At 47.8% G+C, this 27,702-nt stretch overlaps 1 protein-coding gene across 11 annotated transcripts in view; it reads right to left on the bottom strand.

Moving 5' to 3' along the window:
- Window positions 1-27,702, bottom strand: part of Cacna1c (calcium voltage-gated channel subunit alpha1 C) — a 660,622-nt gene that overhangs the window by 542,466 nt on the left and 90,454 nt on the right. For 5 of the 11 annotated variants that reach the window (XM_075982996.1, XM_075982997.1, XM_075982995.1 and 2 more), the window contains exon 1: window positions 13,723-13,852. The exons of the other annotated variants lie outside the window; for them this stretch is intronic. In XM_075982996.1, the coding sequence (XP_075839111.1) occupies window positions 13,723-13,771 (49 nt within the window). In that variant the 5' untranslated portion in view covers window positions 13,772-13,852. Of the gene's footprint in view, window positions 1-13,722; window positions 13,853-27,702 lie in introns of those variants that run through there. 11 annotated transcript variants of the gene reach the window in all.

Raw genomic sequence — 27,702 nt, 5'->3', positions numbered from 1 at the left:
TCTCGGGGACTTGGGAAGCCTTAGTGATTTTTCTGGATGTCCCTAAAAGTTCCTCTGGCTGTTGTCTGTTCCATCTTCCTCGGCCTCAGCCGACACTCCACCTGCCCATCCCCCCACATCCAGCACTCCTCCTGGGGGCCCCAATGGGCAAGCTTCAGCTCTCCCTGCAACAGCTCTCCGTATTTCCTCACCTTGGGATCCCTCATACCTGTGACTGAAAGCAGACGCCTTCCTACATTCTTGGGGTGCGGCTTCCACTCCTGCCCATAACTGCTGCCTACGTTCTCCTCCCGGACCTTCCTCTCTAACAGGTTTTTTGTTCTTCTTTTCCACCCATCCTATGACTTCTCACCAACAGTCAAAATCCTTGAAAGATAAGTCCTAGTGTAGAGTTTAACTGGAGAGCATCTCCACTCTAAAGGCCACTGACGACCAAATAATACCCAAATCATCAAATCTAGGGAGTTTTCCCACCGCCCTTCCCTTCCACCCCTTCCATCCAACACTGACAGTGGACTGGTGCCTGAAACATCATCCCACCTTGACCCTGCAGGAGGAAGCTATTTCCTGCCTCATAACTGCTGCCACTGCTCCCTCTCCCTTGTCTGTAACAAGGGCTCCATCTCAACCCTGCATAATCCTTCCTCTGTTCTCTCCCTAGCAATGTTATCATTCCCACGGCTTTAACCATCACCTTCGTGTGTGTGTGTGTGTGTGTGTGTGTGTGTGTGTGTGTTTGTGTGCGGTGTGTTATGACCGCACAGGCACACTTGTGGGTGTGCTGTCAGTGCACCTGAGGAGAGAGAGAGGTCTAAGCCAGGTATTGATCTCCACTTTACTCTCTGCAACAAGAGTTTCTCACTGATCCTAGAGCTCACCCATTGACTAGCCAAGATGCCTGGGTAAACAGGAGATTCTCATGTCTATGTGCCCCAAGTGCTGGGTTCCAGTGGCTCACCACCACACTCAGTATTTTATATGCCTTTGGGGCCCAACTCGGATCCTTATGTTTACCCACTAAGCCATCTTTCCAGCTTTCCACCTTATTGTATGTAGAGCTCACTGATTCAAGGAGATCAGCTAGCTGGCTCTAGGGACCATCAGACTCCAGGGATCCAACTGTCTAAGCCATTTGCCTCTGCACTGGGATTGCACACACATATTCCTGCACACGGCTTGTACATGGTGCTGGGGATCCAAACTCGGATCCCCATACTTACATAATAAGCACTTTACTGTGAGCCATCACCCCAGACCTTTTTAAAAAGAATTCTACTCTGCACACATGCCGGATTCCCTATTTGAAGGAGCTCCTCTGGCTCCTGGGGAAATCTCTCCTTTTTGTCCTGCCTGGGCAATGCCAAGAGCCTCAAAACGGGACTGCATCCACACAGCCCTGGCTAGCCTGTCTCACTTTCAGTCATACCAATCCCTCACTCTGAATGTCTTCCCATTGTCTGCCAAATGGGAACAAATGCCCCAGGCTCAGACAAGGGCCTTTGACAGTCATTCATGTTCTCCCCAACTTCTTTCCCAACAGGTATACAGGCCCTGCATGTTACCCCAACCTCAGCTAACTAGTCCTTTAAAACTCAATGCTTGCACCGCAAACACATGAACACATTACTGCTCTTTATGTTAGGAATGTTTGCCTCTCCTCTCTGTCCCATTCTGTCAAACTGGTCAAGGCGCCCAACTGGTCAGATTGGATTCTTCGTTTTATTAATTAGTGTTTGAGAATTTTATACACACATATAATGCATTTTGACCAAAGCTACCCTGTTGTGTAATGTTAGTTTAAGATGTGTAACAACATTTGTTTATGCTGTGGAATATTTGTTTAATGATGCAACTCTATTTGTATTCTTTTATGTTGCATTTGTTTAACTCTGTGGAGCTGTGTTACTTTGCCTGGCCCTAATAAAACGCTGACCAGCCAATAGCTAGGCAGGAAAGAGAAATAGGTGGAGCTGGTGGGCAGAGAGAACTCTAGGTAAGAGAGCAAGGGGGAGCAGAGAGCAAAGGAGAAGGAAAGGAGGACTCCGGGGCCAGCCACCCAGCCACCCAGCCACCCAGCCACCCAGCCACCCAGCCACCCAGCCACCCAGCCACCCAGCCACCCAGCCAACTGTGGTGTAAGAAGGAAATAAAGATACATAGAATAAAGAAAGGTAAAAATCCCAGAGGTAATATGTAGTTAAAGAGAGACAGGATAATTTAAGTTAGGAAAGCTGTCTAGAAACAAACAAGCCAAACAAAGGCAGCTGGGCATTCATGAGTAAAAATAAGTCTCAGTGTATTTATCTGGGAGCTGGGTGGTGGATCCCCAAAGAGTAGGAAAAAACCCAACTACAGTACCCCACTTCCTCCCCTTCAATAGCTCCTCTACCCCCCCCACTTTTCATTCCCAACTAGATACACTTTTTTTAAAAATTAAATCCATTAAGTTTATTTAGTGCTGCTCTATGCTCAGGAGTACAGGGCCCTCCTTTGATGCACAGATACCCACCCTCTCCGGGATCAAATCCTTCAAGAAAACTGACTCTCCCCTCCCCTCATCAGAGCAGGACTTCATGAGTGCCTCCTCTAGTCATGCTCAGACTTGGGCCGGCTTGGTCATGCCCAGGCCTTGTGCATGTAGTCCCAGCAGCTGTGAGCTCATGTTGGTGGTGCTGCTATGCTTGGCAACACTGTTTCACTGAAGATGTCAACCACCTCTGGCTATGAAGATCTTTGTAGCCCTCTTCCTCAATGACCCTTGAGATCTGTGGGGGTGGGGAGTGGGTAGGATACAGATATATCATTGAGAACTGAGCAGTCCACAGACTCTTATTCTCTGCAGGCTGGCCAGTTGTACTAATTGCCAGCTACCTATACAAAGAAGCTTCTCTGATCAGGGCTAGGAAGTACATTAATCCATGGAACTAAAGATGAGAACTTAGGAAGCACTTTATTATATGTCATTGGATCCTCTTTAAGAGACCTTTACCTTCTTGTAACATCAAGCCTAGTCTGTGTTTCCAAACAGCCAAAGAGTGTGTGTATCTGTGTATGTGGGAGGATGCCTTATCTGTTGGTAGAAGGGATGTCTACAGCCCTTGAAGCCCAGATCCTGTAAACAAACTGCCTTGGAAGAAGCTGATGCCCTGTGACTTCTTGTGAATGACTAACCATCCCATTCTGTGTGGAGCTTGGAGAATTGTTTAGGATTGTCTTCATCACAGCTGGTCTGAGATACCACATTCTCAGAAACATTTCACAAGCAGTTTAGCTTCAAAAGGCTCATCTCCTGGTCTTGCAGATAGTTGGGCAGAGGTCAAATTTTTTGCCTTTTAAATATTTGAAAACCAGAATGTAAGATCCTATCCAATGTAGACCAAACATGAGTTCTGAGTCACTGCAATCCACTTGGATCCCCAGAATTTCCCCTAAAGCTAGAGAGGACAACCAGATCATCAACCTAGATAAACCCAAGTAACACTGGGTCCACATTCCAGCTCTGAACAGGGCCAGATGCACCTGTGCTCAAGAGCAGGGAGGGAAGTGAAGGCAGAAGCCCCACACGAAGTCTACTAGTGTGGGGGTCAAACCACACGCACAGACTGGTCTTCAGACACCGGTCCACTCAGGGACACAGCCGAGGCATCAATGAGTACTTTCCTCTTTCCTTGTCATCCAAGTGCAGCACTCAGAGGCAGAAGAACAATAAATAAATTTTCTTTCAAGTAAAATGGTCATTTTTAATCATGTTAATGATTAATCAATTAATCAATCTTTCAGGGTCACTTGTTCATCACCCATAGCACATGCCCCCATTTCCCTTGGTGTGCCAGCCCGGCTCTCTCTCCCTTTGAGTTTCTTCTTTCGTGACCTATTACACAAACATACACACTCACACATACGAGAGAGAGAGAGGGAGAGAGAGAGGGAGAGGGAGAGGGAGAGGGAGAGGGAGAGAGAGGGAGGAGAGGGAGAGAGAGAAAGAGAGAGAGAGAGACTATTTACTCTCTTCTTCCTTGCCCAATTCTTAGCTGACACGCACCACTTAAGATCCCTAAGAAGCTATTCTCCCCAAAGGCAGCATTACGGCCAGAGACAGCGACCTTCATGAACCAGGCCACATGACACCACTCAGCTAACACTGGTGCACACTATCCACTGAGACTGGAAGAGAGCAGAAACAGATGACATAGCTTTGTCTTGCCAATGCCCATTTCCTGTTGCGTTACAGAGCTCAGCGAGCAAGACAGTGAGAGCTGAACTCGAGGTGAGATCTCCATTAGTTTGGGATTTGGGCAGGGATAGCCAGTCCTCAACAGAAAGCAGCTGCTTCACTGTCAAATACTCAGTGTCGAATCTCAGATACATGCGTCGGGCACCGAGTAGCACACTGGACCCTCGCTCCTAACACAGTGGGATTTCCTAAGGCCATATTCTCATGCAAAGGGAATCAAACTTGGGAAGCCACACAGGGAGATAGCCAGTACAATTATTTTTATGGTTCAGGCCCAAAGGAAATCAAATATGTGCCTGTGTCCCAAACTACTGCATGGCCTTATAGCAACAGCCACAGGTGGAAACATCCAAGTAACCAACAGATGAGGAGCTAAAGACACTGGGATACACACGAGAAGGAGTATTCAGCAACAAGGAAGTATGGCGTCGGGTACATGCTACGACAGCATGATTAAACCTTGAAGACACTTTGCTAAGCAAGCCAGCCGCGGACAAAACAACGCTTCCAGGAAGCATCTAGAATAAGCAGATTCATATAGAGAGCAAGTTGCTTAAATGTCATCAGACTAAGGGAAGGAGTTGGGGCGTAGGGAAATACTGTCTGATGAAGGCGTTTTGGAATGGTGATGGTTGCACAGCACTGTGAGTAAAGTCAATGCCACTGGCTTGCGGACATTATATTACAGATTTTAAAAGAGCATGGTAATCTGTAAGTCTCACAGACCTAGCATTATGAACACACACAAAAATATTTAAACCCACTTTATTTTCTTTGCAGTTTTTAATTTTTTATTATTTAATTTTTTCATTCAACATATTTTGCTTAAATTCTTTTCACTATCCCAACTCCTTCCAGATCCTCCCCTACCTCTCCACCTCCTAAACATCTTTCAAAACAAAAAAATTAAAATAAAAAATAAACAACAGCCAAAAAATAAGACACTCAAAATAAACCAAAAACACACTTAAGGCAACCCAAAACAAAAGCGCGAGCACACACCATGTCTGCTTTGCACAGGCCAACTATGCCTGGCCATGGGGACTGCCCTGGAGTGTGGTTGATATACCCAATGACACTTCATTGGGGAAAAAATACATTTTTCCCTTTCCTGGAAGGTATAAATTGAAATAGCTTCTTGGTTAGGGATGGGAATTTGTGTCCATTTTTCTTTTCCATGCTGGGATCATGTCTGTCAACCCCAGTCCAAAACGACCCAGACTTTATCTTTTAACTCACACAGATTATCACAAACATTCCAATATTTCTGTTTTTATGGCGTATTATCTACATGGAGAACTCCACTTGTAGAATTTTTGTTGCTGTCAATAGAGCAGAAGAAGCCACTGAAACAAAAGTAAATTCTTGGGTGCCAAGGACTGGGGCAGGGATGGAGTATGTTAACCAGAGGTTACTTGACTTCCTTTTGAGATAGATGAAGTTGTTCGGGAACTAGACAGTGGAGATGATTTAAAAATTCTATTAAATACTCTAAAAGCCATGTTTCAGTGAATATATGTTATACCATGTGAATTATATCTCAACGAAGATGCTATTCAAAAACAAACAGCCAGGCCTGGTGGCACATGCTTCTAACCCTAGCTCTTGAAAGACACAGGCAGAAGGATATGGAGCTTAAGGTTAGCCTCAGCTACATAGAAAGTCTAGGGCGGCCTGTCTCAAATAACAAAATAAATAAACAAGCAAAATTAGTTAAGTTTAGACACATAATGCATGATGCTGGAAGTCATGGCAAGGACAAGCAATGTACCAGAAGGCTGCTGGAGAGTAGAGGGTGCCCATTCCTCCAGAGGGGCACCAAGAGCTACCCAAGAACAGGCTAGAACAAGGCCACACTTCCATACGGCTTAGAACTAATCCTAACCAAACTAAACTGTGGACTAAGTCATTAGCCAGAACATGGCTAAGGGAGGAGAGGCCAGAGAAAGGCCCCACGTCCGGTTATAGAAGCCTGACCTTCAGTTCTTCATCCATGACATCATCACAGCAGAAACAAAAACAAATCTGAGGGCAGCTCCATGAGGCCACAGACGGCTTCCCAAAGGGAGGAGCAGTTTTCTCTTCCAGTTCCTCCCCGCATGAAGTGCTATGGTTTTGATGTGAAATGTCCCCAAAGGTTTTGGTGTTGACGTTTGCTTATCAGCCTTCAGCCATACTTGAAGGTATCAAGGCTGTAAGAGATGTGGCCTGGTGGGAGGATGGTAGGTCATTGAAGCTTGCTTGTCCTTGCTGGCGACATTGGAACTCTAGCCCCTTCTTTTCTCTGGGCTTCCCATGGCCATGAGGCAAGAAGCTTTGCTCAACACACACTCCCTGCCGTCATGTCCTGTTTCACCACAGGCCCCAAAGCAACTGAGCCAGCAGACTACAGAGGTAACTAGACCTCTGAAACTATGTAGCAAAATAAACCTTCCCTCTTTAGAAGGTGGTTACTGCAGATATTTTGCAACTGGGAGCTGACTAACAATAGAAAGGTAATAGAACAAACTTTATCTGCTCTATTTTAAAACCCCAGCAGACAGTTTTCAACTTCCTGGGAAATGCTGTGAATAGCCACCTCATTATAAAGATGAGCGACACTAAGCACAAGCATGCGACACCGCAAGAATTATACCTAGACCATGCTGGGTGTTCATTAACTATTAGGCAATACTCCTGACCCTTTCTAAACTACAAAGGGGTCGGTAGGCTTCAGTGCAGGTGCTGCTGCCCTTACATAAAAATGAAAACACGCGCAGCTCTACAGATCCTGGGACCAGAGGCTGGAAGCGCAAGGTGCAAAGGGGATGCAAAAGTTTCCCAGCATACTTTCTGATGATGAGATTGTTTTTATTTCAGGAAATTAAAAGGCTAATCCTGCGACTTAAAATGAACACTTAAGCCCTTCTCTATTCGATAAGTGTCTTAAAGCACCATACGACGTTACTGCCTCTCTTTATCTACAAACAACCAGAACTTTTGCCATTAAAAAAAAATTGGTCCATTTTCCAAAATCTAGGTGTACTTTTGAAGCAAAGCTTTCCTTTCCAAACCTTCTGTCCCTCTGCACAAGGCAGGGGTGAAGAGGTCTGGGAAACTGGATGCGGGAAAGTACACAGAGCAACAAGTAGCATCTGTTCCCCTTTTATCTCTACATAGCCTATGCATCACAAGACTGACCCCACTGGGCTTTGAACTTGAAACTGAAGGCAGGGAATCATGCGCTGTATCTGTGAGTCAGTGACAGCATGGCAGCTGGCCCTATTAGGTAACACCACCCCCACCTCAGGTCCTGCCCCTCAAAAGTTGGAATACCGGTACTGATGGAGCCTTAGTCCTAGGATGCTACTGACCAACAGTGACTTGACAGCTGTCAAGAACTCTCAATGTCAAAACACAAGACCGATCTTAACTAGCTTTTCACTTCCTTCTTGGTTATTCGGGGATAAGTCAGTCTAAGTCAGACTCTTGCTTGTTTTCATCTCTAGACGCTGGAGTATCTCAGTCCCCCAGTAACACTTGTGAAGTGCTGTCAACATGGCTCCAATGTGCTGCTTTCCCAGATTCTGGTACTCTGTGCCTCTCCAACCCCAGCAGCTTGGTGCATAGGGGGAGTCGGCAGACGCAAAATGCTTGAGACATATCTACTAGGAAGGGGGTGCAAAATCCTGGATTCTGTGTTTCTGGGGACACATATGGACTTTCACTCTGCAGTTTAAGGAATTATTTTTAAGCCTTTCCAATGATAGATACCTCCCACCCCTCTCAACTCTGTTCCTAAAATCTAATGCCTCAGGCATTAATTTAAGTCAGTACCTAACTGGAGGCAGGAGACCCAAGAAGAGGGAGAGGTAGAGACGCTCACTACACAAAGCCCAACCTGAAACCCTACACAGCAGGCTTCACCTGCCCTGGGAGAGCCTAGGGCAGTTTCTAGTCACATCTGGCCCAAATGGCCCTTCTGGAGCCTCTATTTTCTCAAATGTAAATGGGAATTTTTCCTGAGGTTCCTTTACCTTTACTTTGAGCCTAAAAAGTAAACTCTGACAAGACATAGTATTTATTCCATGTTTGACAGGCCTTTCTAAGAGCATGTATTCATGCTCTTAGAAAGAAATTCTACCTCCTCTCCCTGTACACACACACACACACACACACACACACACATACACACACAAACAGCATAAGACCACCCACCAGTTAATGTAACAAGGAGGTTTTGTGGGGTTTTAGAAGTTCTTGCCAATCAACCCCTGCTTTCTTCATCCTCTGCCGAAAACCAACGTAACGATTGCCTTGGTTCCCTTGGGGATAAAAGGGTCTATTTTCAACCTTCGCTTGACTCTCAGCTGCCAAGGTCCAGACTTGCTCCTTATGGAACCTTTACTCCCTTCTTGAGTCCGAGGAGTCCACGAGTAGCAACTGCATTCCCTATGACCTCCCCAAGCTCCCCGCAGACAGCACAGTCAACCGGGCCTCTGGTCAGTCAGTTTCTGTCGTATTCTGGGACCTCGACTTTCTAAAGTACCAGTCTTTCCACAACTAACTTTTCCGTGAGGTAACCCTGGATGCCACCCTTGCCCACCACCCCACTGGGATCCCTCTTCCACATAACACATACTGAGAACATAAGCAAAGCCCTGGAATGTGTCCAGGGCCCCCATATTCAGCAGAAAAGGGGGTAAACACAGAGTCAGCGCCACTTCACTTGTTGCCATGACAAACGACCACCTCCATGAGTTTCCAAACTGTGGAAGCAGCTCTGGTCTGCTGAAGCCTCCTGGCCTGCATCCGCATGCGATCACCAGAGCCTGGGCATGGGCAAGCTGCCGTCAACTGTCCAGCAAACACACAGGCTTCAGCTCCACAGGTCTCTGTGTCGGCCCTGTTCTGCTCCGTCTACCAGAGCCTGGCTGCAGCCTAGCGCTTTGCAATGGCACTGGATACCTCTCCTTTTCCCTGAAGCCTCTATCACTCTCCTGTCGCTACTTATCTTACTCACCACCAGCCCTGAGGACCAGTAAACAAGTGTTTACTAAATTATTCTCCTGCTGGTGGCCATGACACCAAATGTCATTTCATTAGCAGGATGTTTAGCATGTCGCCAAGCATTTAGCACCTGATATTTCGCTAAACAATTCCCCATGCCTTTTTTTTTCATCAAAAAATTCGGTTATGCTATCCTTCACAGTGCCCCACATTAACTTAAGCCACAGAAAAGACCGAATCTAAAATCAGATTAAACTGATTATTTTGCTAATCAGCCTTGTTGCTCATGTCTTCAGGCCATGTTTCCCCAGCAGGCCAGGGGCTTTCTTTAGTGGGTACTAGAGTAAATGCATCTTCATTTTTGGGGGGAGACAGCGAGAAAGAGCTGCTGTGGCTGGCTGCTGGCCAGTAATCCCTGCTTTCGCCCAGAGCCTGAACACCAGGCAGGCAGGATGACTGTAAAAGGAAGAGCTCTCCAGCGGTCACTCTCAGGCCCTCTTAGTCAGGATCTTCCAGAACAACTCCAAAACCAGGGGCAGCAGGATAGATAGAGAGGGGACAGCAAGAGTTGAAAAACAGCAATGAACGTCAAAATGGGCTTCAGGGACTTTCTACCCAGGTCTCCACATCCTCCCTGCCGCCACCCAGCAGGAGATGGCTGAGGCAGAAATCAGCTGGGAAATGAGCCCACAGCTGTCTTTGTTCTCCCCCTAACACAGCTAAGGAAATGCTGTGGAACCACTGATGAAAACAGGTCAGCATCCCCGCAACCCCAACTTCAGGTTGCCTCAGGCTTGGGGACCTTTGGCCCACTCGTTTTTAGCCTATCCCTCTCGAATCCTGAAGGGAATCAGCACGAGGCCATGATGCCTTCAGCTGCCCCATCCAAAGTTTCCCTCAAGGCTCTCTCTGCGGGAGTCTACAGACCAGGTAAACAGGAGTCTGAGGTAAGAAAGTGCAATGGAGCCCAGCAATCCAAAGGGGAACATCCGTGGAGGGACTCGGGGCCTCCTTCATTCTGGAAGGCCTCCGGTGAACAGTGCCATGGAGACACAAGCTGCTCTGTAAGGTCCTCTGCACCAGGCCCTGAGGGAACAGCTTCTCCATCTTCCCAATATCTTTCCTCATCTCCATGGCCCTGGAGACCATGGCCTGACTCTTAAGCCCTGTAGCGCCACCTACTGGAAGAGGCAGAAGTCAGATCTACGGCTGGTACGGAAGAGTCTGTCCCTGCAAGATTAGGGTCAATTATGCATCCAGGCCCTTGCAATGAACTCCTACTTATACTATGGAGAAGATCCAAAGATCAGCGAGGCCCCAGAAACCTCTGTTGGTGTCCCCTTGGGCTCCTTTAGTAAGCCCTATTCACGGAAGAGCCCACCTAAAGCATTTTGGGGTAGAAGAGGCAATTTAACGATCCTAAATCTTTTCCAAGTCTCTAAGAGATGGGGGGGGGGGGTAGTGGCTCGCCACTGTGTTGACAAATCACTGTTAACCTTGTGGCATCCGCGCTCCCGGGATGAGCCTCTACTCAATGGGAGATTTAAATGGGGAAAAAGATTCCCACAAACCATTTTAGGAGAATGTATTGTCAACATTCCTTTGCATAACACCCAGGGTGAGGTGCACTAAGTCCTATGCAATCTCTTAACCATCATTCTTTGTGTTCTATGGAAATAGATAACTATTGATTCTCTTACACTGTGGGTCACTCACAGGAACATTCCCAGCATTTGGAATTTTAAAAGCCCCCTTTCTCCAGCGTCCCCCATGTAACTCGCAGAGAAAGAGAAACTGATGTCAAGTCTTCTTCTAACCTTCACAGAACGTGCAGCTCTCGGACCATGCGAAAAGAGTTAACTATGATCATTGTATTATTACTTTATTTTAAATCATTACTACTCTCTTGTATGGCTAAGTGGTTTAAAGAAAAGCACAGTGTGTTTCCCCCTCTCCTCTGCCTTGTCTTCAGCAGATAGGAGACATTCTGATGTTTTCCTGTTAAATGGTGGAGTATTAAGAAATTCACTTGCTAGCTGGAGCCTACACAGGGTAAGCAGCCCAGAAAAGTGGTAGGCTGGAATGGGACCAGAGCTGCTGGGGCACCAGAAGTGAGGCACAGCTTGGGTACATAACCTCCAGTCTGAAGCCTGGGAGCAGAGCCCTTCCCTGCCTTGACTCCAGGTTGTTTCGAGGTACTGGCCTCTGACCGCCACAGTCTGAACCTCTTCCTTCATAGGTGCACGCAGCCCACTGGGAAGCTGTGGGAAGAAGATGTATTCAGTCCTTACAAGCCAGTCAGGAGGAAGAAAACAGCCACCTGGCAACTTATTTGCTTCTCCGCTCTGATTGGTCACCGCTGCTGTTCTGAGGTCATCATTTGGCTCCTGTTCTCCCTGCCTTCGGAAACTCTAGCCCCCAACTATGTTTCATCACCCATGAGTTACTAAGTCAGCCGCTTCTTTCTTGTAAATATTCACACTCCTCCAGGCCTGTCCTTCCCACCTCTACCACCTTCCCCAACCCTCCGAAAAGCCCAGCCAATCAACAAAAAGAAGGTGGGAGGCAGAGGGGGACAGGGACCCTGGGGCTCTTTTACCTAAGAACCGCATCTAGGGATGGAGGCGAAAGCGCTCCTGGGAATTATGTAACCGCTGCAGCTCTGAGAGAGAGTACCATCCAGGTTGCTATAGTGGTTGCTGCCTTCCTGCTAGAAAGGTAGAGTTGCTGGCCACTGCCACCTCCTCTTCCCCTACTACATCCTCCTCCAGAACCTATGGGGTTGCTGCTCCTTCAGTGAAAGCCTGCTCCCTGCAAGGGGCCTGGGGATGGTGTTGAGAAGCAAAGTGGCAAAAGAAAGGCAGAGTAAGGAAGTTAGCTAACAAGGGGTTTATTCTACACTTCTGGGAGACCTTGCAAACTATGGGCATAGCTTGCTTTACAAAGATGTCTTGCCCTCGGGAGTAATCGCTAGGGCGATACTACTGAGTTCTCCATCAAGTTGCTTAGACTGAGGACATGGCCAGGACCTGAGAGATCTAGCCCACCTCCACTCTTCAAAAATATCACCCTTTCTTTTGTGTCATCCTGTCCTCCTCCTAATCCATCCAGAACTCCAATCAGCTAAGAAAGTGGTTCCAGGACAGATGAACAAGGAAGGTAGGTAACTCAGAGACAGGGATTGCCTTTATGCCATAAAAGACCGGTATCCATGACCCTTGACAAGTCTTTCTTCTTAAGGAGGCCAAAATCCCACCACTGCCACCCAAGATGGGAAGCAGAAAGGCAATGGAAATCCAAATCAGCTCCCAGATAAAGACCAGGCAGCTAAGCAGCTCCCCAATAGCCCTAATCCGCAAAGGCAATGGCCCTGATCCCAAATGGTGATGATAGGGCAAAGGGGGAAGGGGCTGGATGCCAGGCCTGGATACTACTTCTACAAGGCTGGGCTCTGGAGAGTCACTGGGAAGTAAGCTGGCAAGGCAAGGGAAGGCACAGTGTGGAAGAGCAATGGTAGCGGCTGAGGGCAAAAAGAGAAAGGGAACGATGGAGGGGGCAGAGAGCCTGTAGAAAGGGCATCCTGAGACTACAGCATACTTCAGTTTCATCACCTTAATCACTGAGCAATGTCAAAACAGTAACTTGTCGTTGGAGACTGAGAAGGAGAGGGAGAAAGTTTCCAGGAAGTGGGGAGTTACCTGGAAGCCTTTCACCATCAGAGGGGGAGCTGGAGACACTTGATGCCCAGCATGGAGATGCTTAGAGAACACTAAGTATGGAGCCTCAGAGCTAGTCACACCCTTTCCTGATTCTCTGAAAACATGAAAAAGCGAAGCCCACACATCTCTGGGCTTCTAGCTGCTTCCATCCTCAGGTGCGAGTCCACACAGGAGTGCCAACAATAACACACCTGGCGTGGGCTCGCTCGGGGTCAATGGCAGTGGAGAGGTGGGCGGTGTTGAGGAGCCGAGGAGCCGAGATGGAGAGAGGAGGCGCGCGGAGACGCACAGCTGCAGCCCCCGCCCCCACCCCCCACCCGCGACCTGGAGCGCACCGCCCGAGGAAGTGGCGCCGGGAAGAGTGGACGCCGGGCAGCCTGGGGGGCCACCGGCGCGGGGCTGGTCTCCGCGGGGTGCACGCGCGCCGCGCGTTCCCTGCCGCGCCCCGGCAGAGCGAAGGACCCCGAAGCCGCCGCTCCCCAGCTGGCCGTGGCCCGGCCGGCTTTCGAGGCAAAGGCGAGAAACGCAGGCAGCGCCGACACTTGGGGAACTTTCCCCCTCGCCCGGGATTTCATGGGAACCACATGCTCCGAAGAAGGCCGGCCGCGGAGGGGGAGGGGCGGGAATTTTCCGCTCCGGCTCGCACGGCGGCTCGGCCGGCTCCCGCGGGCTCCCGCGCGCGGCGTTGGCGCCCCTCGCGCACGCGGCGCGGGCAGCTCCACGGGGACCCTCCGTGGGCAGCTACGGGCGAGCCGGGTGCGGCGATGGGGTCCCGCTTACCTTGGTGGTTTTCCTCCGGAACGTACATCCTCGTGTTTTCATTGACCATTGGCCAAAAACTGCTTGGAAAGGAGAAGCCACAAAGAGGAAGAAATGCAGCAACAGCCGCGAGCGGGTCTGGATGAATCCCTCCTCCGAGGCCGGCGGCGGCTTTCGCGCAAATCGAGGAAGCCGTGGATCCGCAGTATTTCTTGCTCCCTTCGGCTGATTACCTGATCCCCATTATTGCACCAAACACCAAAAACTGCTGCTTTCCACTACCGCCTCCTTTCGTGAGATTGTAATGCATCCTCAGTACATCCGGGCCCCTTCCAAGAATTTAGCACCGCACCTCTGGCGGCTACACCATTTGAAAAAAAAAGAATAATAATAATAATAATAAATGGAGAGGCAGAGCAAGAAGAGGCGCAAAGGCGAGGCAAGGGAGAGCGGCGGGCCCGCGACGCGGGGTGGACCCCGAGCCGCCAGGGGGCCGAGGCGTCTCCGGCCCGCCCAGGGCGATCGCCGAGAGGCCCCGAGCCGCGTTCTTCGGCGACGGCAGCCGCGAACACCTGAGGGCGAGCCCGCGGGAAGCGCCGCCGCCGCTCCGGGCCGCGCCGCGCCGAGCGCCGTTCTGGCAGGGAGCTGTTTCTGCAGAGGCAGCGAGAGGGAGACACCGGGCGCGAGAGCGCGGCGCGGCCTCCCTCCTCCCTCCAGCCCCGCCGCGCCCGCGCCCGCCCCTGCCCGCGCCCGCCCGCTCGCCCGCCCGCCCGCCCGCCCGGCGCGCCGGAGCAGACGCGCTGAACGCTTCCAGATGTGGCGGCGGCGCGCGGCGGGGACCGGAGCCCGAGTGGAGCGGCGGCGCCACGCGAGAAGCCCTGGCCGCGAGACAGCGGGGAGCGAACCCCGGGCGCGGACACACCTCCAGGCGCCTGGCCTCGGCCTGCAGACCCCCACCCTTCCCAGGCCCCCCGCGGCTCCCGCGCGTCCCGGGTGGAGGTAGAGGGGGGGGGGGAGCACCGCCACGCCAGCAAGGCCTGGGAGGGGAATCCCAGGAACACGGAATACAATGTGCCCAACTCTCCGGCCTTTTTCACATCGACCAAACGAAACAGCAAAATGAGCCGTGATTCTGTTTATCAATTACAATCAGAACGGTTGTAGAAGTGACACATACAGGCGAGGATGGGCAGATGGGCGGGGAGAGAGAAAGAGCCCAAGAGGCGGAGCCTCGTGGGCCAGGCAGCGGTGGTGCCCAGATGTCTGAACAGATTAATACAGCCAGGTTTGCTCCTTCCTTGGGGGCAGGCGAAGCACGTGTTCTGCCAGTGTACCTTTACCTACTTCTCTTAATTATTTCTGCCACCCCGGCGGGGAGCTATGAAGCACTTCTCTCCGACACCCGCCGTCACAGTTAATATCCAAAGCACCTCCTGCAGGCACGACCCTCTAGATGGGGCTGGTGAGCCCATTCTGGGAGGGCCTACCACTGGGAAACCCGGTCTAGAGATCAGCCCTTACACTGCCTTGCTCCCTGTCTCCAGGTGACTTTAAGCTAGGGGCTCTGTCAGCTGTCAATCTTCATTCTAGACCCTCTCTTCTGACTCAGACGCCAGCCAGCTTGCCCTCTCCCTTGAGAATGAAATATATCCAGGCTTGCTCCTCACACAGCCTTCCCTCAACTCAGCTGACCCCTCTAGTTGCTCATGGAAGAACCCCGGAGTCATCTTGGCTTGGTTTCCGTTGCGATCCCACATCATGGAATTCACTTGAGACAAAATGCAGCATAACCTCCACTCACTTTTTCTGCTGCCCCCTTCTGGGGTTGAGCCAGTAGCTGGTTCTCTCTGGTCAGCCTCCTCTCCTCAGGCGCCTTCTCCTCACAGCATGGGAACAAGGAACAATCCACTTAAAATGGTGCTGTTCTAACCCAGACCATCCAATGGCCTCTCTGTCACTTAAGTGAAAGTCACGCTAACCTACAAAGACTGCAGGAATGTCTATGCACGACTTCCATCACCGTTCTCCCCCCCCCATTTGATACCCTTGCTGCTCCTCTTGCTGCATCCCAGACATGATCCCCTCGCCCTGCACACACAAACCTCTTGTCCTACTTTTTTGCACTGTTCCTTGCATCTTTAGAAGATGCTTTCACTCCTTGAAGACCTTGCTCAGAGTTCACCACAGTGACCCCCATCTTGATCTTACCCCGAGGAAACACTGCAGCCTGACACCCCCACCAGCAGTTCTTGTCCATTTTCCTAATTACTATATAGAGCAGTATATGGCAGGTAACAGGTACCCAATACATTCACGTTGAGTGAATGAATGAAGGAGTACCACTCTCTGCACCATCTCTGATTGCCTCCCTGGCCACGGCTTGAGACCTGAAACTTTAACACTCCTCATTTTCCTTTGTGCAGTGATGTTTGCACCAGATTGAAATGCGAAACCCCCAGGACGGGTATTAAAACCCTATCATCTTTATTCTATGTCAAAGGGATCTAATTGTTTATGGTTGCTGTTATTGTTAATAAGGGATGTGTCTTTGCCATCCTGGTGTGTGATTACCCAACTTTCGGCCTCCAGTCTGAGAAAGGAAGTTAGAAATTACATGGCCCCATTTAGGGAGATTATGGGACTACATCTCAAGGGCAAGTGTAGCTGATTGCATAAGCAATAATAAAATTGGTTTGTGTTTCCATTGCACCCTGTAGCACAAGAAGGGTGGTGGCTAATCTCGTCACATACTCTGCCAGCCGTAGAGTGATGCTCTACAGGCATGGCCTTGCTGACTGCTCACCACTGCATCATAAGGTAAGGATTATTGTCTCTATTTTACAGATGGAGGAAACTAAAACCCATGTTCCATAGCCCGGGGCACCCAACTGGGACTTAGCCCAGGAGAATCTGACACCAAATTCATGTTTCTTATATTATACTGCTCTCTACTGAGAGGATGGCCAGGGGTGACATGGCGGGGGTAGAGTTTCAAGAACTGACTGCAAAATGTACTTTGCACAATGCCATGGAATTGAGAACCAAGCGCTTGTGTGTTGGGGGTCACAGGTTTGAGTGGCTGCCTGACTTTTCTGTGAGTAGGAAACCTAACAGGCAAATGTGAGCTCCATGCAGCTTGGCTTCCATTTTCCACTTCTCTTCTCAGCTATTAATACGTTCTTTCCTTTCCCAAAAAAGTTATTTCCTAAATATTTGGTCTTCAAAGTACGCCCATATCCCACTTTCTAACTTTGGAACCCAGCCCTGGGTGTTCTTCTGCGAGGTAACAAATTCTCCACCCACCAGAGACCGTTTAGAATTGTGATGTGGGGATGTGGGAGGTGGCAGGAGCAGAAACAGCAGCCTGCCTCTTTCCCTGGCAGCTTTGACCCTAGCTACAAGTGTTCTCTCTTCTCTTCCTGCTCCTCAAGTCTTTCCCTGTGTCAGGCCTGCCCCGGAGCATTGGACCTGTGCACATGCCACCCCATCCTCGACACACACACACACACACACATGCATGCACACAGCACACATGCACACTTCCTACCTCCCTGCTCTGCACAGTGCTTTGTACATAAGAACACTCAATGTCTACTTAGGCATGGCTTACTCTGGATAAGATTCTGCTCCGTGACCACACATATTTCCTTTGGAAACAAGAGTGGAGTAATAAGTTCATTGCAGCGTATTTATGTGACTGGAGAAACCTGAAAGTAATATAAGTAACAAAATGTCAGTTAAATAATAATATTTCAAAAGTTTGCCTTTGTGTCTCATGCATGTGAAATTGACTGCTCTCTAGCACAGCCCTGTGAAGCATTTCTGTTGCCATATTACAAAGGAGAAAAAAGCAGGAAGGTTTGCTTGCTTGCTCATGTTTTCACAGGCAGTAAGTGTGCGTGGGATTTGAACCCCAGTAGTTGGACTTCTTCTACCTGTCTCTTAGCCACTCTACATATAAACTAGGGAAGATCAACATAAGAAATTCCAACTGGCATAAATGATACCACAGAGAAATATTGGTGATGAGAAAAAACAGTTACAAAATATCATATAATGTTTGGTTCTCTGTTTTTTAAGGTGTGAATTCTAGAATTAGTAAAAAGACAAAAGAGGGTCTCACCAAAATGCTGGCAGTAGCTCCCTTGGGGAGCTAGAATAGGTAAGTTCTTCTTCATCTTTCTTCTTGTCTGACCAGGCTACCAAGCAGGCACTCAAGCTTATAGGCAGCTGCATCCCAGTCACAGGGACTAGGACCCCATTGGCTTGCCAGGGAGGACAGAAGCTAAGCCCCAAGGTGCCCTCTGCCTACCCGACAACCACTTATTCTCACGTTACCACCCATCTTTGATGGTCAATTTTGTCAACTTGACATAAGCTGGCCATGTAGGGCGTAATCCTCTACGTGTGCCTGTAAGGGATTGTTTAAATTAGGCTAATTGATGTGGGAAAGACCTACCTTAACTGTGCACCTCACCATTCCGCGGAGGAGCAGGGTTCATCTCTCTGCTTCCTGACTGCTGATGCTGTAACTGACAGGCTCAAGCTCCTGCAGCCATGCCTCCCCCACCATGCTGGGCTGTACCCTCAGACGTGAATCAAAAAAATCTTTCCTTCTGTAAATTGCCTTTGCCAGTTGTTTTATACCAGCAACAAGACCAAAAACCTAAACCATTCCCTGACCAGTGATTCAAGCCCAAATGTACTGATAGGTCCTCACTCACCCAAGGAACCTGACTGAAGCACCAGCCGCTCTGCTGGTGGCAGAGTGCCGGCAAGGAGGTCGTGGGTACCACCTAACACCGACCTTCTCGGATGACATCTTGTCAGTTAATCCCTCCTTCGTGGGATTGTGTGTAAGAGTGGATGTTTGAAACCAGGTAACGATGAGCGATGAGCAAAGGAGGGACAACTGGGAAAGGTCCACAGGCTGCTCTCTTCTGCCAAGGGTCCCTAGAGCATGCTCTGACAGAGACCAGAACCTGGAAGCAGCACTGGGCAGTGGCTCTTCACTGGTCATCTTAGCTTCTGGGGCCTTCTTTTGTGGGATTATCTTCTTCACATGGCTCCAGGCCATAGATGTCTACAACAGATCTCTGGGGGAATTTGAATGGAGGAGACAAAACATCAGCGTTTATGCTGTGATGTCCACATCCACGCTGTCATCAATAGAGTGCATCCTTCTCAGGGGACCACAGCTCCCCTTGACCCCTTCCTTCTCCTTTCTCCTCCAGCTATGAAGCGTGGGAGAAAGGTGTAGCCAGCTTTGCAGGAAGATCCCAGCTTTGTTTCAGAGTCAGAGTGCAAAGCAGTGAGAACCAAACAGGGATTCTAGTTTCTTCGTGGCTTTTGTTCCATTTTGACCATGATCATTCCCACCTCTCATTGGCTCTTTTCACTCTTCTGGTCCTGCTGGTCCACAGCATCTTCAGACCCATCATTAGTTACAGAGAGCAGCTTTCTGTTGTTTCTTCCCTAGCCCCACCCCCAAGCGGAGAGGCAAGCCCTATAATCAATCCCCTGCCCCATGTGGAACTCCTTCCTCCATCAACCCTTAAATGATGAGTCCGGGCAATACACCGCCCTTTTTCTAGACTACTCCCTTAGAGTGTTGAATTACCCAGTAACATCATTTCATAACACCTAGAAATAAAGAGGAGGCCACTCCTGTGTGAACTCATTTCCCAGGACTGTCAGACAAAGTTGTCACTGACCAAGGGGTTCAAACAATAATAATGCGTTCTTCCTTTTTTGGCAACTACAGCTTCAAAACCAAGCAGGGTCACGGTCCTTCGGGGGCTCTAGAGAAGACCCATTCTTCTCCTTGTCTATCTTCTGGTGGTCAACAGTATTCTTTGGCTTTTGGCCACATGTCTCTCTGGTCACATTGCCTTCTCCCTTAACTGTCAAAAAAGACAGGTGCCACTGGAGTTAGGGGTTGTTGGGTATTCCAACTTGATTTCTTCATCACAAGATCCTTAAAGTAGCTACATCTGCAAAGACCCGTTTTCCAAGTTACACTCACATATCCTGTGGATTGGGATACTGGCTCGCATTTAGGCAGACCATCACTCAGATACCAGGGACCCTGATCTATGCTAATGTCCCTTCACTCGCATTCCCCCGCAGCTCACATCTAATACCTATGAGCCCTGTAAAGCATAGGGAACTCACTGAGACTGTTTCTTCACCCACACATGCAACACACACACAACACACACACACACACATACATTACATATACACATTGAATAAGCATTATGGCCTGAGTGGGGCCAGCATAGTCACTCATGCTTGTTCAACTTATGTAATCATCTTTGCAATTAATATAACTTTATTAAATGATTACTAAACAACAACTCTTAGTGATCATTATGCTGTTTATGAAATGACACTCAGTGCACTTCCCAACTGCCCTACCTTTAGATACATCTTTTGGATAAGTTCTGACTAATAAAGTGTATGTGTGTGCATGTGTGTGTGTGGTGTGTGTATGTACACCACATGCATGTAGTGCCTGAGGGACCAGAAAAGAGTGATGGAGCCCCTGGAACTGGAATTACAGATGGTGATTAACTGCCAGGTGGGTGCTGGGAACTGAACCCGGGTCCTCTGAAAGAGCAGTCAGTGCTTTTAACCACTGAGCCATCTCTCCAGCCTCAAGGTTACTTTTCTAAAGTGCGATCTCTTCTGCCATACAATTCAAATGGTACAGAATGAAGAAGCATCCTTCCATCTGGAACCCTGTGGCGACTTCGTGAACCCCCCACTACCTGGTTCTAGATGAAGAATGTGATTGCAGGATGTGGGTGCTGGGTCTGGGGATGGGGTTTGCCTTATCCAGTGTGGAGAAAGGAAGATAATATAGAAAGGGGAAATAAATAACACTGAGAATGTTTGGAAAAGTCATAAGGAAGCACATGCTAAAATATATATGAAATACGTATGCACTCAAATGTGAAATTCTCAAAAATATAAAAATTCAAACTAAGAAGTTCAAGATTCACAATTATTATATGAAGGCCCAGGAATCTGGAAATCATTGTCATAGTATAACATTGCCCTTTTTGACCAGCAGACTGGAATAAAACAACAGCTCCCTGTGTGTGACCAGCATGCAATGAGGATTTATACGGGGTTGCCCTTGGTAAATTGACTTCCATTCCAATCAGTGAAGTGTCAGTCAATTGGTCCTCGGAAGAGGACAGGTTGTAACCTTAACAATCTTTGATAGTGGCTCATACAGCATATTCATCTCATTTTTTCAGCATGTGAGTTGTTATTTCTTTTAGGTAAATTAATGGCAATATCCATTACAACTTATTCTACAGTTTAAAAATAAAAACAAAATTCTTTCACAGACACACTTAGGTCTCTGTTTCTGTGAAGTAGCTTGTGTCAACTATTCTCAAGTGGAGGAAACGAGTATGTCACCAGTCCCCCACGTGGGCCTGCGTAACAGGGTGGTTTAGAACCTCTTTGAGCTGTGGTGAAGTAGCCCTCTTGGCCTATGTTGAATCCATTTACAGACACCAGCATTTATCTGTATTTCATCTTAGTCCGAAGAGGACAGCCAGAGGAGGCCAGAGCCCTCTTGCCTCTCCTTTCTCTCAGGCATGCCTCTGCTGCTCCCTTCTTACTAGGGGCATCCTCCTGTGAATGGCCCCCCGCCAGGAATGCATCGATGTGGGGATCCAGGAAGCCTGTGTCACCAGAGACGACACTCCTCCAATTATCTGTCTTTCCAAGGGGTATATTTCCAATATGATTTTAATTACTTTTAAAGGCTGATAGTGTGAGTACATTGTTTTGCTCAATTATACATTAATAATTTCTGTAATGAGACAGTGGTCACTAGAGATTAAGAGGGGGGAGGGAGGAAGGAGAGTGGAGGTTAAATAAGAGGTTCCAAGACGCAGATAGGTAGATGGATGGAATCTGTCCTACTGCTGTATAGCATGGTAATGTAATTAACAGTCTAGAATTAATAACATATCCCAAAATAACCAGAAGGGTTCAGAGGTTTCCAACACGTCGAGATGATAAATGTTCACGGAAGTGGAAATGCTAATTGCTATGATCATTGGATACACATATAGACATGCTTTTAATCCATGTACACATTTTAATTTTTTTTTCATTTTTGGTTTTCCAAAGCAGGGCTTCTCTATGTAAACTTGGCTGTCCTGTAATTAGCTCTGTAGACCAGGCTGGCCATGAACTCACAGAGATCTGTCTGCCTCTGCCTCCCAAGTGCTGGGATTAAAAGTGCAGGCCACTACCACCCAGCTTACATTTTAATTTTTAAGTATAAAAAAATTAAAAGACTATCAAATGCAAAAACTGTAACAGGGAGTCTTAAGGTCACAGAAAGATGGTTAATTTCAATTTCTCTGCCTCTTTTTGATGCAATATGATACCATGGTCAATGAAAGATTTTCAATGATATACAAACATATATACAAGTATATATGATGTGTGTGTGTGTATTAAAAGTAAGATTTTTTTTTTTCGAGACAGGGTTTCTCTGTGGTTTTGGAGCCTGTCCTGGAACTAGCTCTTGTAGACCAGGCTGGTCTCGAACTCACAGAGATTCGCCTGCCTCTGCCTCCCAAGTGCTGGGATTAAAGGCGTGCGCCACCACCGCCTGGCTAAAAGTAAGATTTTTTAAAAGGAAGAAATGGAGGTCATCTCCAAAGATAAAAGGAAATGCTGCAACATTTTTGACGACCAAACACAGGGCTTTATGTATTTTTGAAAGGATAATAAAAGGTGTGTCCGTTACTTTCTGTTGCAGCGATCTAACACCGTCACCAAAAGTGACTTGGGAAGGAGAGGTTTCGTTTTGGATTGTGTTCCAGAGGAATAGGAGTCCATCATGGCGGGAAAGCATAGCATCAAGCAGCAGGCTGGGGGATGGGAACAGGAAGCTTGAGAGATCACATCTTTAACAGCAAGCACTAAGCAGAAAGAACAAATGGGCAGGAAAGCAGGGTTGTATGCTTTCAAAGCAGGGTCCCCAGTGACACACTTCCCCCATCAAGACCACACCTCCTAAAACTTCCCAAACGATGCAGCCGACTAAAGACCAAGTGCTCAAATGCTTGTGCCTATGGGGGACGTTCTCATTCAAACTACCCCCAAAGGGATATCAGATAGCTATGGCGCTTACATGTCATTGGCAACTCTTGGCAAGTGATACAACATTACCTAGACCAGAAAAGCACCCAAAATCACGTCATTTACAAGCATTTATAATTTCAGGTGCTAAGTGGAAAATGGCTGAGAGAGCACATACTTCCTCAAAGTTGAGAAACTGAGTGAGGAAGACAGGAAGACCCACACCCAGCCTCAGGCTACAGCCAATGCTGCCTACCACACCATGCAGGATGCTGGGATGCTGTGCTGGAGGGAGAAAGCTGAGTGTTAAGACCTTGGGTTGTGAGTGAATGTCGGGGGAAACAAACACCTCTGGGTCCTAATTCGCACTCTGTCTTCTAGTCACAAGGTGACCTAAAACCGTTTACCTCCCTTGTCAAGGACTTTGATCTCCTTGACATCCTTGCAAAACAAAGTACCAAGAAACACATGATTACTTATCCTCAGGATACTACCACCCATGAACTCCTGGACAGCTTTGGAACTCTGGGTTGCATATATTTTATACCATGAAAAAAAATAATCCCATTTTTCAATGTGGTTTTAATCCTGGAAGGCCAAGCAGAGCTAACACTGGGCGTCACCGCCAGCTCTTCTGAGGGTTTAACAGTCTAAGCTGTCAAAGCAGTTCTTTGAGTCTGTCCTTCTGTGGGGATTTATTGGAGAAATATGAATGTGCTGTGTTTTTGTTTATGGGGAGAAGCCAAAGGTCACACAGTAGAATGAGCTCTCAAATCAAAACTCCGGCTGTTGCTGTCGGCCTTGTCTCCTTTAACTATAAAACCGGGGAACTCCCAAGAACGGGGTTTGGGTACCAGATAAACTATTAGTATGGAAATGCTTGGTAAGAAAAATAGAGAAATAACAAATTGTTCACTACCAGGAAGATGAAATGGCCTGTGTCTCTAACAGTCTCTCATAGCACCCGGTGATTGTTCCTGGGACCATGGCCCGAGTCTCTAACAGTCTCTCATCGCACCCGGTGATTGTTCCTGGTACCTCCTCTATATCCCTGCCACGATTCCAGCCCTCTTGGTTTGCCCTCCTTTCCTTGGAAAAACAGAACAACTGGTGACCTTTTAAAAAATAATAGAAATACCAGAAATAAGGCCAGTTTATTAAGAAGTGAAAGGCACTCCCAAGAATGGCAGCGGGTTAGTGAGCATCCACTCAAAAGCACTGGGCAGAGTCCCCTGTGGCTTTAGAGGTCATTTGCACAGCGCCTGTCTCCTATATGTGCATATTAGTGCTTTTTCACACTTTCTCTGTCTTGTGTAGCCTAAGTGTGGAAGGCATTCCCGTTCTTTCTGTCAACCAGTTTCTATTTTTTAATATTTTTAATTTTTATGTGTATAGGTATGTTGCCTGTTACGTCTGTGCACCACATGCATGCAGTATCCACAGAATCCAGAAGAGGGCGTTGGATGTCATGGAACTAGAGTTACTGATGACAGATAACCAGCCACTAGGAAGGAGCTGGGATTTGAATCCAGGTCTTCTGGAAAAGCAGACAGTGTTCTTAACGACTGAACTATCTCTCCAGCCTCAACAGATTTCTTTTATATGTAAACCTCTCTTTTATGTGTTTCTCTCTGACCCCAACCCCACTCTCCTGCCACAATTCCTCTCTGGGAGCTACATCCCAGGGATCTTTTGGAGTAATCCATCATTCTCTGGTAACATCTTCCATGCTGGTGAGGGACAGTACCCATGCCTAAGAGGGACCACAACACTTTCTCCCTGCTTTACCTCTAAGTTAACAAGTACACTTTGGATTTTATGTGACAGAACTTGGCTAGGAACCTAGCTTCATAAGGAATTTAGTCTGAAATTTACATATATGGGTCATTGTTTCTTGAGTGTAAGGCTTCACTATCTGGGCTGAGAACTGGCTCTGTTGGTCAGAGCGCTTGCTGTGCAAGCATAAGGACCAGAGTTCAAATCCCTAGAACCTGTGCAAAAAGCTGACTGTGGTCACGAATATGCCTATAACTCCAGTGCTGGGGATAGCAAGAAAGAGAAGCAGAGAGATCACTGGGACTTGTAGGCTGGCAGCCCAGATCTAGATTTAATAAGAGACCTTTTCTCAAGGAAATGAGATGGAGTCTTATAAAGCAGAACACCTGACTTCTTCCTCTGGCCACCACACTGGCACATAAGCACACACCCCACACACGCATGTGTATATACCACACAACATGGACACACAAAGAGGGAGAAAGAAAGGGGGAGAGACAGGGGCAGAGTTATAAAAACTCCCAGGCTGGCAAGATGGTTCAGCAGGTAGATGCTGCCAGGGCCTGCATGATAGAAGGGAAAGAGCCAACTCGTCCTCTGAGCATCACACCTGTCTATGGAGCACATATATGCACAGATACACACACAAATAAATGTAATCAATTTGTTTTTTAAAGAACTCACTATTTGCAGAGTGTATGGAACCAATCTTTATAAATGAAAATTAAGGGTATTTGCTACTTCCCCAGTGCCCAGCCAACTGCTGACACTTCCCCAGTGCCCCAGCCAACTGCTGAGAGAGATTTTCGTAACCAAATTCTGCCAAATGTTTCAAAAAGTCAAATTAAATTTCAATTATTTTGTCCAAGTAACCAATTTGATCTTGAAATTTTCCCTTAAAGCTCTGAAAGCATTCCAGGGGTGGGGCTGGGTGCTTGGGTTAGTCCTCACTTCCACATCTCAGCAGCTGGCAAAGGCCCCGCTCTGGCAATGTTCTGAGACAAGAGATCTGCACTCTCTATTCTCTGAAGCTCATTCATGCTGCCAAGGCTTGGGGGCACGGGGCTAAAATCATTTCCCATTACACATGGGACGCTGTTAGGGAAGGAAAAAACAAACCGAGTCCTCCATACATTCGCCAGTATCCAGGTATGGTGGGGGACAATTCTGTATTCTGTCAATTATGTTTTAAATAAATACTGATTGGCCAGTAGCCAGACAGGAAGTATAGGTGGGACAACCAGACAGGAAATAGAGGTGGGGCAATGGGAACAGGAGATTCTGGGAAGGAGGAAGCCCATTCCTCCCCAGTCCTGTCCAGACATCGAAGAAGCAGGATGTGACCTACCCCGCTGAAAAAGGTACCAAGCCATGTGGTTAACATATACTAGAATAATGGGCTAATATAAGTTATAAGAGTTAATAAGAAGCCTGAGCTAATGAGCCAATCAGTTTATAACTAATGCAGATCCTCTGTGTGATTTCTTTGGAGGCTAAAGGGCTGTGGGAACTGGGCAGAACAGAAACCCCAACAAGCAGGCCCACGTTACACAAGTAGACAAATTGGTCCACCCCAACACTCTACAAAGCTCCCTGAGCACACATCGGTATCCAGCACTGACACAGGATTCCAGGAGGTGCAAGGCTCACTGTCATCACTTATTGCTTCTTCTGGTCCACACTCGAACTGCCTGTTTCATCCTTTGTATCATATCATTTAAGGCCCAATCCCAAAGTCATGCATGGCTTGGACTCCTCTTCCTCTGCACTCAAGCAGCTGTTCCCTTACCACTACTAAATCATAGGTCACACTGCTGGGAGTGTTTGTCCCCTGGATCTCCAGCTGGCGTTTGAGCAGTCCAAGGGCAAGAACCCTGTCCTACTTACCTTTGAAGCAGACAGTGTTTGATGAACATCTGAGGGATGAGTGAGTGAGTGAGCAGGTGATGTCTTTGTCACTGAAGGCGGTAGAGGGTTAATTCAAAGTGATAGATTGCCAATGGTGCAATTTCAGTCCGATAAAGGGAAAATTTGAGGACCAAGAGACCTGCCCTACTTCCTTCAATCACTTCACAGAAGTATCTACATGAAAGACTGGCCTTGAGCTGGTAGATAATGTTCCTGAAAAATCTCCCTGGGAGGTTACCAGGGAGATCAGTTCAAAAGGAGGTTGTCCTCTCATCGTTGTTCAGTGAGTTACTTAGCTAAGCAGACCCTTTCCTGGGGGGCTGGGCCTCTGCATAAACGATTGAGCTCTTTATCTTACCACTAAGAGGCCTGCCCCGTGTGCATGAAGCCTCACCGACCATCAAACGCTGTCTCTGTCTTTTGCAGTTGCTACCCACAAAAGGTGTGTTTACTTTCATAACACTTACAGATGGGCCTACCCATTTTCCTTTCATCTGTCTTTTATAAGCTCTGCTTGAACGAAAGCCACACAGAGGAATGTCCCGCTAAACACCTGAACCCGAGCAGCCACGACATTGCTGTGGAAGTGGAATGGATCCCTGGGAAATGACTTGAATGAGTTAAAAAAAAAAATCAATTCAGGCAATAAAAAAAGGAATGTCCTAGAAGCCAGACCTGTCCCTACAACAACTGGAAATCAACACTTAAAGCTGTCTGAGCAGTCATTGTGACTCCAAGATGCCAGGCTCAAATCCAGTGCACTGTTAAACCTAGGTCCAGTCATCTCCAGGAACAGGGTCTGAATCATAGCTCAACACTCCTCTCCTTCTGTGGTCCTTTGACTGGTAAAAATTTACCTTAAATATATAGAATGCTTTTAAAATATTGCTTATTTAAAAAAAAACTTTGTATCGTTTTAAAATTATGTGCATGGGGAGTGGTTGTGCACATGAGTACAGTTGACTCTGGCGGCAAGAGGAAGATGTCAAGTTCCCTGGTGCTAGAGAGGTGGGTGGTTATGCGCCATAGGTGCTGGAAATTAAACTCTGGTCCCATGCAAGAACAGTACGTGCTTTCAACTGCTCAGCCATCTCCTCAGCCCCATGAACTTTGCATCTTCGGTGGCTTAGTGTATCAGCAAATGCAACAAAGCAATTGCTCAGGAAGCAGCTAGCAGAACTAACTGACTGCAAGCAA

This window comes from Microtus pennsylvanicus, chromosome 8, assembly GCF_037038515.1.
Source record: "Microtus pennsylvanicus isolate mMicPen1 chromosome 8, mMicPen1.hap1, whole genome shotgun sequence".
Taxonomy (NCBI): domain Eukaryota; kingdom Metazoa; phylum Chordata; class Mammalia; order Rodentia; family Cricetidae; genus Microtus; species Microtus pennsylvanicus.
The sequence above is the reverse complement of the archived record's forward strand: the minus strand, read 5'-3'. Positions and strand labels throughout refer to the sequence as shown.